Here is a 14002-nt window from a genome sequence, read left to right on the forward strand (position 1 = left end):
AGTCTCACGGAACTTCATCCTGTAATGAAGTGTTTATGGCACATAAGTTAAACCCCAGACACAAATGATAAATGATTAAGCTGAAGGGGAAATTTTGCTTAATAACATTACAGTGCATTAAAAATAAATAGTAAAACTTTAGACATTAAGGCTTCCATAGGGGTCATGAATCAATTCCTAAAATTCCAATAAGTCAATTCCAAAATACATTCATTAAAAAAATGTATAATGATATTATTAGGACCGCCTCCCCCATAAGGTGATTACTTTGGGAGAAGCCCTGACTGCATTCTCTCCTGAAGTATGGCTGTGCTAATACTGATAGGATGATAAAGAATTAAACTTGCAGTTAATTAAATTTTAAAGAAAATAAGACCCGGGGTCTAAGAAGCCGAAGTTTCCATTGAAAATGGATCATGGGGTCAAAACAGATAGCAGCCTTCACTAAGTATTTCTGTTTGCCTCTTGCCTCCAGTACAGAGTGATTCCAGAGCTGGCCCCCAGCAGTAAGGAATGGGGTGTATCCTTCCAGAAGTTCCATTGTTTTGTTCTTGTGGCAGCATATAGTAAGTATCAAATGGTCAAGGAGGTCAGAGGAAGAAACACTTATTGAGAGGAGATATTGGGAAAGCTTCATGGAAAAGGAGTCACTTAAATAACATTGCTTGAAAGCTCAGGTAATAGGGCCCCCTGCTCTGGGCCCCCAGTTTTACAGGGGTCCCATTCTGGCTTTCCTTTGGCCAGGCCCTTCTCCAGGGAGTAAGGAATCCACAGACCCCAGAATTCCAGAAGCCCCTGCCCCCAAATGGCTCCAAGCTCAAGTGCAGGGCCTACCTTGGTCTCCTGGTGCAGCTGATTGCAGGAGTTTAGATGCTTGGACATGAGAGCTAGGATAGCTACATGGACACACACGAGGCAGGATGGAAGTGAGCATGGGAAGAAAGGGCGAGGAGAGGTCAGAGGTCAGGCTTTCCATGCTACCACGTTCTGGTAGGAAATGCAAGGTATCTGAGAACTGAAAGTTTGAACCCGGCCTTTTGGATGCTTATAAGTCATAATGACCAATGTAGGAGGGTAAAGCATACTTAACTCAATCGTTTGTCAGCTTGATATAATTTTGAAACATTTCAACATACGGTGTGTGGGTGTCCGTTTGCTCTCCTCCCCCAGGTCCCAAGAATCCGAGGGGTGCGCCTACACTTCAAGTATGACTTGAAGGAAGGGTAGGAGTTGGAAAAGCGGAGAGGAGGAGAGGTTTCAGACGGGTGGGATGCAGAGAACAAAACAGACTCCTAGTTTGACTCCCTCGGGATGTCATTTCTCCAGCTAAATATTGCTAAGTATTTTAATTAATTTCCATTATATTCTAGAATCAGTGTTCCCAAACCTTTCAACTATTCCTGACATTGCCACTTTCAGTGCTCCTGCCCAAGGTGCCTTCTTTAGGTGCAGCACCCAGAACTGAGCACAGGGTGGGCAGAGCAGGACCTCGTCCTAAGGGCAGCGGACATTCCTCTTCACCCAGTCTCACGTGGATGTTGCCGTCAACGCTAATCCCCACTTCATTTCCATGTCTTGTGGTTGAGTCATGTTTTCCCTATTCTATTTTGTTCCAGTTACATTTTTAATGCAAGTCATCTATTTTTCATTTATCTTTTATTTTTTTCTAGAACTCATCCATAAGCATTTCTTTTGGATCCTGAGTCTGTCTCCTGTAAAGTAGGAGAGAGTTTGAGGAGAGTATTAGGAAGCTAGTAAATTTCAAATTTCCTTTAAAAGAAAACCAAATTGGATGCTTCTGTCATCTCAAAGCTGCCTGATTTTGCTTTAGAAGGGTCATGCCAACACTGATGGAGGAACCTGTGTTCCATCCCGAGCCTGAGGGAGAACGCTGGCTTCCTACGAACCTCGTAGTTTGAATATTCAGGAGGTCTTTGTGGTTCAACTTCTCACCAAGTGTGTATAGAGCGAGTGAGGGTCTGTCTTCCGTTGGCGGAGACAGGGCACTCTCACTGGATGCCCGTGTTGAGCGAGCACAGCCAGGACCCGGCTCCGCTAAGTGACCGTGACTGTGGAACCGACCCACCTGCAAGCGGAGCCACTCTAGGATTCTGCACTTAAAATACCCGACAAGGGCTCCCCTGGTGGCGCAGTGGTTGAGAGTCCACCTGCCGATGCAGGGGACACAGGTTCGTGTCCCGGTCTGGGAAGATCCCACATGCCGCGGAGCGGCTGGGCCTGTGAGCCATGGCCGCTGAGCCTGCGCGTCCGGAGCCTGTGCTCCGCAACGGGAGAGGCCACAACAGTGAGAGACTCGCGTACAGCAAAAAAGAAAAAAGAAAAAAAAAAAAAAAAACCTGACAAGCGGCTTGCTGAGGCCGTGCTGTGGCTCCAGCACTATGCTAAGTATGACAGAGGGCAGAAAGGAGGACAAGCCACTCTCTGCCCTCAAGAAGTTCACAGTCTACCTGAAGCCCGAGACCTGCCAGCAGGGCAGCTGTGCAGCGGGCAGAGCGCTGCTGCGTTCCACCGGCACTGTCACTTCGGTCTCTACGACAACGCCTCGAGTGAGGACCCTGTGGTCGGCAGCGTGTGCACCTCCTGCCCCCAGATGTCTACCTTCTCATCCCTGACACCCGTGAACGTTTCCTCACGTGGCAAAAAGGCCTTTGCAGAGTGATGAAGGGTCTTGAGGAGATTATCCTGGGTGATCCAGGTGGGCCCAGTGTAAGTGCAAGGAAAACACTCAGTACAGGGGGAACTGGGTGAAGAGCTGGGCAACTAAACCCATGTCCCTTGGGGTACTTCACGGGGAAAGGGAACAGAATAGAATGGGAACGAGGATTGAATAGTGAGTGGCATTATTTGGGGCAAGCCTTCGTGCGGCACGCATTCTGCTGGGCTCTTTGTATGTGAGAGTTTCTTATCTTAACCACTAACGTATGACACGGATATTACCATCCCCATTTAAAGGCAACAGGCTCAAAGCTTTGGTGTGATACGACCTAGTTAACAAGCTTATAACTTTGGAGCTGGGATTTGAACCTATGTGAATCTAACTTCAAGACCCATACTCTCTCCACACTGATCTCCTGTATAAGTGGAGGAAATACTATCTCTGCCTTTTGGTTTTGAGGCACCTCAAAAGGCTCCCTCTCATGCCTACCTTGATTCTCAAACTGTTGCTGTTCTGAGGATTCAGTTATCCAGGACCTGAGGTGGGCAGGGTCCTTGGGCAGTAGGGCTGGGAAGGCCCCAGGAAGAGCGGCTGGGATTACGGAGCAGTGACTGGATCTCCCTGGGCCCACCTCCAGCCACCAGAGGGCACCGAATTCTGGAAGACAAAGGGGGCCTGGTTTAAAGGCACCTACAGAGGGTGTGTGGAGAGCACCAAAGACGTCTCTCTCCAGCTGCACAGCTTTCTCTCAGGTGAGCCCAGATCGCAGAACACACACAACTCAGCTAAAAAGTGCCTGCAGATGGGCCCGCCCACTTGGGATAAGTTTTCGCCTCAATCTCCTTGCAGTGATTTGCCATCTGCATTGGGCCTGCGCTTTCAAAACCCAATTCAAGTTTGGAGAAAAAGCACATGCACGCAGCACCGGTTTTTTAAAAAGATGTCCAGCGGAGAGTGGTGTGAGCTCACTCACCAGAGCGCTCATCAAGCTGTTGGGCTTCCCTGGAGCTGCAGGTAGAGAACCCCAGCCCAGGATCCTGCCGTCACTCAGGGAATCCCCCTACCCCCAGGGCAGGCATCCTTCTATGGCATTTCCAGCAGAGAACCCTGACTGGACAGTTACAGGAACATCCTAAGAGACGGATTCCACTATTGGATGGAACTGTTGGAAGTTCTGCTTCATATACGCTGAGACTACTGTTACCTCGTACACAAAAGTATGAGTTATTATTAAATTTGAAAATAAGAAAAGTACCTGAAGATATATTAACTACATACCATTTTATCTAAATGCGGAGAGACACCATGACCTTTTCGTTTTAGAAACTGTTAGAAACTTTAAGTGACATTCAAATAATTTATACTGCGAAGGATCATTTGAACCCTTCCTGTTTTCAGAAGGCATTTTGTATCCGAAGGGACATCAGTGATGTTGGGACCCTGTCTCATTTTAATGGCAAAGTAATTCTCTGTACAAATGCACTGAGTCTTCTAATATAATTAGGATCAATGATCGTCAAGACAGTTTCCATTGGTATCACACAACCACAGTGAAATAGCATATTTTCAGCTTTAGCATGTAAAAATTTTGAGCCAGAAAGAATTTCAATATATACACTAGTACTTAAAAAAAAAAATACACCATAGGGTCAATATAATCATGGATTTCTCTGCAAATTACCATTCCATTAGATGATTTCAGAAACCAAAGTGAACAGTTAAATAAAGCAAGAAAACGTATAAGCAGAAGAGATTACTGAAAACAAAAGCTAATAGCTACTGAATGCCTATCATGTGCCAGGCACAGTGCTCACACTTAAGTTTTCACCTTTACAATTCGGCAAGGTTGATTTCACCCTTATTTTACAGATGAAAAAATAAAAAAGGCTTAGAGAGTTTAAATGACTTGCCCAAGATCACATAATCAGTGCTGCCACTGTAACTTGATCCCAGATCTCTCAGAGCTAAGAGTCTACGTCCTTGCCACTGTTGAAGCTATACCTCTCATATGGGGAGGGAACAATACACACGGTGAAATAAGAAGCGATTGGCTATATTCAATAGCCTGAGATAAACCATAAGGGAAAATAATATAAAAAAGAATGTATATATATGCATGACTGAATCGCTTTGCTGTACAGCAGAAATTAATACATTATAAACCAACTATCCTTCAATAAAAAAAAAAAGCAATCAGGACGTGAGTCACCTGCAACAGGAAATGTAAAACAACAGAGGCTTCAGTAACGCAGGAGTTTTATTTCTCTCGAATGCAGAAGGAGGTTGTCGGGCTTATAGGGTCCCTCTACGTGTCAAGGATGGAAGCTCCTGGGCTTCAGTTTCTCTGCCCTGTGAGGATTCATGGTCCCAGACAAGGGAAGAGCGCCAACCATTACCTGTTCGTTGAAGCTGGCGGAGGAAGGAATAAGGACATCCCACATCTTTAAGGACATGTCCCCAAAGTTGCTCAGATCACTGGCCAGAACTTACAGACTGCTAGTTGCAAGGGAGGCTAGGAAGGTAAGATTTTAGGTGGCTTTGTGCCCAATGAAAAATCAGAATTATAAGGAAGAAGGAGAGAATGAATATTGAAACAAGTAATAGCCTCTGCCATAGTGAGCTTATGGAATATGCTAGGAATAAAATGTAGACCTGAAAGCCTTTATCTCCCCTTTCGTGCAAGTGTATTTTCTATTAACAAAAAATGGAACATTAATTTGTATTTCTCTGGATATTTGAAGTACTTCATGAAAACATGTTAGTAGAGTAATAAACCCTCATTACCCACCACCCAGAATTAATAATGCTAACATCTTCCTTCAGATCTTAATTAGAAGTCTTGGCTCAGATGAGGCCCCTTTGCTGCCACGCCCCCATTCCACCCCTCTCCCTCCCTTTCCAGAGGCAACTACTTTTCTGAGATGTGTTTCCCATTGATGGTTCTATATTTTCTCTCTATAAATAACAACAGTACTTTAAAAAACTATATATGTGGCATACATGTCACCTTCTGACAGCTTGTTTTCATTCAATATTTTTTTAAGGCTACCCATTGGTATTACATATCCAGTTCACTCATTTGAACTGCTTGTTTGCCATCTTATTGTCCATTATACAATTTATCCACTTTATTGTTCACGGAGATTTAGGGTCTATCTCCAACCTTTCCCAGATACAAGCAATTCAGCTGTGATCAGCCACTAAGACTCCTTGTCCACATGCGCCTGGGTTCCTGAGAGCACTGCTTCTCAAGATGCAAGAAGCATGCAAGTCACCTGAGAAGTCTTGTTAATTGCAAATTCTCACTCAGCAGGTCCGGAGTAGGACCTGGGTGACAGTCCTCAGGTAGAGCCCATGCCGTGCCTCTGCAGACACTGTGAGACTCTAGGTATACCCCTGGAGTTGTCAGGTCAGGGGGTACGTCTTCAACTTTCATAGCCACCATCAAATTGAAGCAATTGTTCCCATTTCTCCATTCTCACCAACACTTGATCTTGTGAGACTTTTTGCCTTTTGCCAATCTGAAAACATGAAACAACTAAGTCATATTTCCCTGATTATCAGTGACAATGATCACCTTTTCATACTGTTTTGACTATTCGAGCTTTTTCTGTTCATATGTTTTATCCATTTTTCTAATGCAGCGGTTCTAAGTGTGGTCTGAGGACCCTGGGAGATCCACAAGGTCCTTCTTTTTCCAATTTCCTATCCACATGAGGCTCAATTTTCTTCACATACTTTAACCAAAACATACAGCAACAGACTGATTGAAGAAGCAGCTATCAGAATCCAGCTGTCTTCTATTGAGCCAGACATGAAAGAGATTTTCAGAAATGTAAAACAAATGCCTCTCTTCTCATTAAACTTTCATTTTGAAAAAGTTATTTTCCATAAATGTTATCTAACATGTATTATTTTAAATAAGGTAATACTTCAAAAATTCCTCTATTTTCATTTCTAATAGAGTAAATATCAGTAGATATAAACTACATACACAAAACCACTTTGGGGTTCTCAATTTTTGAGAGTGTAAAGAGGTCTTGATACCAAAAACTTTGAGAACTGCTCGGTATTAATGCATAACTGACAATTGCTCACTGATTTATAGGAGGTTCTTTTGTCGTTAATGTATTCTGGATACTAATCCTTTGTCAGTTATACGTATCAAAACATTTTCTCCCAGTCTGAGGCTTGTCTTTTTACTTATGTTGCCTATTGTTCTACAGAAGTTTTCATTTTGATGCCGTCCTATTTTCCTATAGTGCTGTGCTTTTGGTAAGGATACTGTTCCTATTTTGAAATAGGGAAAGTCTCACTGGGCTTTATGGAGAACCCTAGCTTTGGTACCACTGAATGAATGATGGAGGAATAAACGGGACTTCCCCTAACCCTCTCCTTCCAGAACCCTCAAACTATGCACCTTCTACACTTGAGCTAACTTCAGTCAAGATGGTAGTTACCACTGAGCTTTAATGAGATTAACGTAAAATATGTGCTCATGTATTTTTGAATATTCTGCTCTACCTCAGACAAACAAAATCGAATGTCTGTGATCCACCAAAAACAACACTTTACCCTTGGCATAACATATGTTTCTGTTTTCCTCTTCCGAAGTAGACTGGAAATTCCCATAAAACTTAAAGCGCATTTAATTCAGCACATACAGTTCTATCTGCAAATATTTTAACTGAAAAAGATTTAACTAATCTAAATTCAATAACATTGTGTATAAAGCTTTTGTATTTAAAAAACGTTTTCATATGTACTATTTTGTTTGATCTTCATAATAATCCTGTGTGATAAATGGAGACAATATTATTATGCTAACAACTGTGTTAGAGATAAGGAAAGTGAAGTTCAGAGAAGTTAAATGACTTATCAGCATCACACACAGGATTAGAACTGAAATCTAATTTCCAATCACAACTGATGAAGATTTCTTAAAAAGTATGGATGGCTTTTGTCAATGAGAATAAAAGTGACAAGAAACCCCAATCAGTCCTCACATGTAGCAGGAATAAATTTAAATATGCCTGCATGGTTGGTACAAGGGAAAGCAAGGAAGATCTGAGGGGCATTTGCAGGACATTCTCTACCTTTCAAGATGACTTCCTATTTTTTACTGAACAATAAATAACATGTGACTAATATGACTAATATTCCTATCCATAATTATGGCCAATTCATCTAGTTCAAATTAGAGGAAGGTGGTGAGTGTTCAGATGAAGGCTGGGAGGAAAAGACCAAAGATAGAAAACTGGCTGGCATTTCCCCTGAAGGGACCAAGAAAGGGGGGAAAACAATTAGGAGGAATTAGCATTAGAAGTTAGAAAGGGAAGAAGGTAAAGAAAATAAACATCTATCTAAATGAAAAAGAAACAAACTAAAAATTAAGCTACAAATGCATATTTTCAAGTCCATCTCACACAATGATCCATATCATCAATACTATCCATGAAGCTTTCAGAAAAGACCTCACCCTCGGGGACCCTGTGTTTTAGAACTTATGCATAACTGAAGACTGTTTCATTTGAAGATCAAGGATATAAGGAGAGAAATAACTTCACTGAACAGCAAGTACTTATTTCAAGCTAGTGAGTTCAAAGTTACTTTCAAGACCAACTAAAAGCATTGCCTATTTAATCCACCCTAAAACCCGACTCATCACTGATCCATATACTTGACCACACTCACTTATAAAGATTCTCCATATTTCTTTTAATATTCATCTTTGCTACAGAGTAGATAATCTAGGGCATAAATATCAGCCCTAGTGAAAAATCTTTCATTAAAAAAGTTTCTCTCTTGGGGCTTCCCTGGTGGCGCAGTGGTTGAGAGTCCGCCTGCCGATGCAGGGTCACGGGTTCGTGCCCCGGTCCGGGAAGATCCCACATGCCATGGAGCAGCTGGGCCCGTGAGCCATGGCCGCTGAGCCTGCGCATCCGAAGCCTGTGCTCCGCAATGGGAGAGGCCGCAGCAGTGAGAGGCCTGCATACCGCAAAAAAAAAAAAAAAAAAAAAAAAAAGGAAAAAAGTTTCTCTCCACTGAATGATGGAAAAAACAAAAAAAAACTTCTGAAAATAGTGAAAAACCCAAGACAGAATATCCCTTGTTAAATAGTCAGAATAAATTCTGAACCACGGGCTACCTTGATCCATCACACTTTTCAGCTGTCCCTATGCCTAAGGAGGACGCACCCTGTAAATTAATTTGTTCCATCTCCATAAGCCAAATCAGAGTGAAAAACTAAAAGATATATCTTATTGATAATTACCAGTAAAATCTCAAGTTAAATCAATATAATTATACCTTGAAGAGATACTATTCTTGAAAAACAACCATGTATGTTCAATTAGTTTCTACTTATCATTGTCCTTGAGGGGGAAAAAAAATGCAGTAATAAACAACAGGTTATTTAGAAGTAGTTTTAAAATCAGAACTGGAATCATGGTATCAGGTGGAAAAAATCCATGACGATTTTTAAATGATCTGAGTCTTCAACAGATCATGAAGCATAACAAAACACAAAACCACTGAATCATACAAAAATGCTTATCATATAAAAATACTTTCACTTAATGTGAAATTCACAAAATAAAACAGAACGGAGCATTTGTACGTGTTAAAATAATTTAATTCTCCCTGTACATTTCTGTCCACGTGATCCAAGAGAACTCAAGAATGCATACTTTACAATATTTACCTGTTCTGAGAAATTCAAATCAATTCAGATGGTGAAAGTCGAATTCAATCACTAATGAAATGTTTAAAAAATATATATTAAACAAAAAAATGTTTTAACAAGATAAAAATAATTTCCCACAATGCAATAAATTGCAGATGACTGAAATTTTAACTCTTGAGATGATTTCAGTTCAGTTTTTGGTGTCAAAATCTAGAGACAATCAAAAAGATAAAGCACTGGCAGGATTTCTATCTGTTTTTACGTTTCTCTTTTTTGCTTCGACTATCTGTTACACTGTTTAAAGATGATGATGAAGGTGCTCTTGCATGCCCTGTGGCCTTTAGATGGTCAAAAAGTTTATTCCGGGATGGAAATTCACTATGGCAGGTTGTACAGCTGATAAGAACATCTCTCTGAGAAGGGAAAAACAAAAACAAAAACAAATAAACAAACAAAAAAACATAAATAAGAGCAAGTATTATTATCTGAGAGCAGTGTTTTCACGCTGAGATTAAATATCAAACAATTGCAAAATAAAGACCTTGTAACACAATGGACAACTACTAAGACAGGCTCAACAGAGGTAGTTGTTCTTGGAAGTCGAGTTCCATTAACCAACACCATCAACTTTAAGGGTCCTGAGACATTCAACAGGACGTACCACATGGATAAGGCTTTGGATTTCAGAGTAATGGAAAACAGAACAGTAACTGTTCTGGTACAATCTGTTATGTCCAGTGTGCTTCTGCTTACTTTAAGAAAAAAATGTCAGTGGCACATACATAAATTCTACGTTCGTCAAGGAAAACTGTTGATGGACCCACATCTATGCAGCAGGTGCAGAAGGGTTCACCAAATACACACTTACGTCTTCAGAATTAGAATTTAGATTATACTGTTTAAACAACAAAGTCCACTGAAGAGTTGTCAATATTATTTTGACCTACCACTGTCTGTGGTTCAGCAGGTACTCTGACAGATTTCTTAGTATCTTTGGCTTTCTTTCCTTTGGGTTTAGAAACACTGGAAAATAAATGAAAGAATTCAGTATAATCCAATAATAATGTACCCCTTTTAACTGTCACCTTGCTCCCAAGAAGACTCAAAAGAGTGACATGCATTTTAAAGGCTAATTCATTCATTTTAATGGCCAAGTAAATTAATTTTCACATCTCAAATGAACAGTTTTAAAAAACAACTTTAGAGATCATCAGATATCAAATTTGACACAAAAACAAAGGAATTTACTTAAAAGTTGAAACACAAGCTAAAACAAGAATGCTAAAATAGCTCCAAACTTTTATATGTTGTATTTTTGTAAAAAAGCTAATTAATACTCCATTTACTGAAGCAAACCATCTTCACGGCCAACCAGTAGTACTCACAAATAATCTATGACATTAAGTGTGCGTCCCCAAAGACACAACTTGTTAAACATGATCTAGTTGATGACAAACATTTCATCAGTTCCACAGTGAAATGAGAAAAAAACTGTAATGCATTTTTATAGAATTACATTTGTTAAATGTAAAGAATTTTCTTTTATTAAGATTATGTCCCTTCTGCTGATCTGTGGGTTTTTCTCCCCTGTATTCTATAACCCAGAAATTGCCAGCCAGTATCCTCCTGTTCTGCTTTAACTCCAGAACATCCCTCTGTTTAATCTTCTATATGAATTTTCATTTTCCTTAGTCCTCTCATACTTTTTCCCTCATTTGTGCTGACCAAATTCTTAGGGTAAAATCTGAGCACAACCGAATTTACAGAACAGAGGGAATGGGTTATAACCAATGAGTTATAATGCTGCCAAGCACTTGAGTATTCCATTCTTCGAGCAGAACCCAGGAGTCTGTATTAGGTTAAATGGCCTACACAGTTACACGATGCTGATTAGGAGTACAGCACAGCATTATGCAGTATTCAGCCAGGTTTGAAAGCATCAAGAAAAAGACACAATGACATAAAAGGCAACAGATTAACATTTACTAATTTACAGAATATCATCACAGATAGGCCACAAATATATCCCAGAAAATTCAGGATAATATTCCCAAAGAACAATTTACCTTATTATGAAAGGTAGCAGCTACATCTCTGAAGCTAATATCTAAGACCTTATCTTTAAAAAGTACTCTAGAGGATATAATGTACAGCATATGAAAATACTCAATAATACGGCCATGACTTTGTGTGGCGACAGACGGTTCCTAGACTTGTGGTGGTGATCAATTCGTAATGTAATGTATATAAATGTCAAATCACTATGTTGTATACCTGAAACTAAAATAACATTGTATGTTAACTATATTTCAATAAAACAATAAAAAGGAAAAAAAATAAAAATGTGCCCTAGATACACACCCGTGTTTTAGGTAGCTAGCATCCCCGCACTGCAGAGCAGCAGCAGAGGGGTCCAGCAGAAAGCGGGGCTGGACACCTGCCAGTGAGGGCGGGCTATCTACCCCAGCCCCGCCACTCCTCAGCAGTGAAGACGTCATTTGAATGCTCTGACTCTTTTCCTCACATCATTAAGTGAGAAAGCTGAACTTCACTACTTCACTAGTAGTTGCGAAAGTCTGAGTTTGAGCAATGAGAACCCTTTTTCCTCCCCCAGATGAATCCCACGTGGAGGTACTATGGAAAATGAATGAAAATACTTTGGCTCTAGATGACGGAGGTGCTCAGGGGCCTGGAGCCCACCTTCTGGCCCATCCCTCATACACCCAAGCAGCTTCCAAGGGACCTTCACAGGATGCTTGGGCCCCATGGAGTCAGCTGAACTGGGTCCTTCAAGTCGTCAGGCAGATGGGATTAAATGCCGGCTTTTCCACTTACCAGCTTTTGTTCTGGGGCAAGTCATTTAACCCAGACTCAGCTTCCTCATGTTTAACGTGGGAACACACACCACACATCAGAGTAGTGTGTAGCCTCCCCTTCCAGCTTTCCGCTGTCCAGAGTCTTCAAAGGCAGGCGTCCACGTTCCCCATTTATGCAGCTCCTTGTTCTCCTTTTCCTGCAGCTCCAGGCCTACTCTAGGCTTCCACGGCATTTCTCCCCTCATTTGTGGCACCTAAATCCCACAGCCCTCACTGTTACTCCAGCGTTGACCATCTTCAACTCAGCCTTCCACCTCACTCTGTCCTTTGAACTCTGTTTTCATGGTCCTGTGACAGGAACCTGCGGCTGCCTACTGTTCAGATCCTTCCTCAAGGAATAAGAAATTATTCCGCTCTAGAGGAACAGAGGAGGATGGGAGCGAGAAAGTCAGACAAGGAGAGGAGGGGAAAAGGACTGCCACCTGCCCTGAGCGAGACCTTCCCCTGGCCAACCACTGTGGCCTGTGCAGCGCCAGGACTCCTGGGCCTCTAGAGCACGAGGGCCCCAAGCTGTGCACATATGCCTTGACGACCTGCACTGGGGCTGAATGCAGGATGACTGGCCCGAGCATGGAGGTTTGGTCAGCAATACTCAGGCGAATGGGGCACAGTCTTGTCTGCAGTCTTGTTCTCAGGCAAGTGCCAAGGATTACTGACCCTGGGCAAAATAAGAACCTCAGCAGGATAAGGGGAACAAAAACTGGGTCCGCGTGACTCCTTTCTGCTTCGGGCCATGTTGCTGCAATGTCTAAGCACACTGTCTAGCATTCTCCCTCCAACGCCGTCCTCTGTAAACTTATGTGTGTAGGTGTAAATCACAGATACATCTGACTCATGGCGTCCATCACGGGAAAGGGGGTTTTATCTGATAGATGAAAAGCCATCCTCACCACCAGCATTAAGTAATTAGAAAACAACAAGCAACTCCGACTTACTTACCTTTTAGCTTCACTTTTGGGGTCATCACACAGTTCCACAGTCTCTGTAACACCGACATTTTCTTGGGGACTATCTTCCAATTCTTTGGTACTGTCTTGATTTAGGCTGTTATCTTCTGGATCAACCTTTACTGCTTCTCCAGTTCCATTTTCATTGAAATTATCATCATAATTCTAGGTAAGAAAACATGTGTGCCATTACAAAATAAATACTATAATACTACTGGCTTTTTATGTTATGTTGCCAAATAGCTACAATAAACAATGGTAATGTGCTGTACACTCTGGTAGGAGGATATCTTCAGGAAATAAAAAGGAGAGGCAGACAATAACTTAAGAACATGAATGCCCATTACAGAAATATTAAATTAGGGAAAATTGGAAACAATCCAAATATTCAATAAGTGAATGGTTGACTATATGAAGGAAAATTATAGAGCTCTTAAAAATCATGTTTCCAGGGGCTTCCCTGGTGGCGCAGTGGTTGAGAGTCTGCCTGCCAATGCAGGGGACACGGGTTCGAGCCCTGGCCTGGGAGGATCCCACATGCCGCGGAGCAACTAGGCCCGTGAGCCACAATTACTGAGCCTGCGCGTCTGAAGCCTGTGCTCCGCAACGGGGAGAGGCCGCGATAGTGAGAGGCCCGTGCACCGCGATGAGGACTGGCCCCCGCTTGCCGCAACTAGAGAAAGCCCTCGCACAGAAATGAAGACCCAACACAGCCATAAATAAATTAATTAATTTAAAAAAATCATGTTTCCAAAGATATTGATTCAATTATGTGAAAAATAGAACATATTAGCAAAAATGGTAGAGAGAAAATTAT

At 41.7% G+C, this 14002-nt stretch overlaps 1 protein-coding gene across 1 annotated transcript in view; it reads right to left on the reverse strand.

The window, feature by feature from the left end:
• Positions 1-9295: 9295 nt before the first annotated feature.
• DNAJC21 (DnaJ heat shock protein family (Hsp40) member C21) overlaps positions 9296-14002 on the reverse strand; it is a 28162-nt gene continuing 23455 nt past the window's right edge. The window contains exons 10-12 of the mRNA XM_079702931.1: positions 13178-13350; positions 10310-10385; positions 9296-9775 (exon numbers count right to left, since the gene is read on the reverse strand). Of these exons, the coding sequence (XP_079559057.1) occupies positions 9611-9775; positions 10310-10385; positions 13178-13350 (414 nt within the window). The 3' untranslated portion in view covers positions 9296-9610. The remainder of the gene's footprint in view (positions 9776-10309; positions 10386-13177; positions 13351-14002) is intronic.

The sequence above is a fragment of the Hyperoodon ampullatus genome, assembly GCF_949752795.1.
Source record: "Hyperoodon ampullatus genome assembly, chromosome: 4".
NCBI lineage: Eukaryota > Metazoa > Chordata > Mammalia > Artiodactyla > Ziphiidae > Hyperoodon > Hyperoodon ampullatus.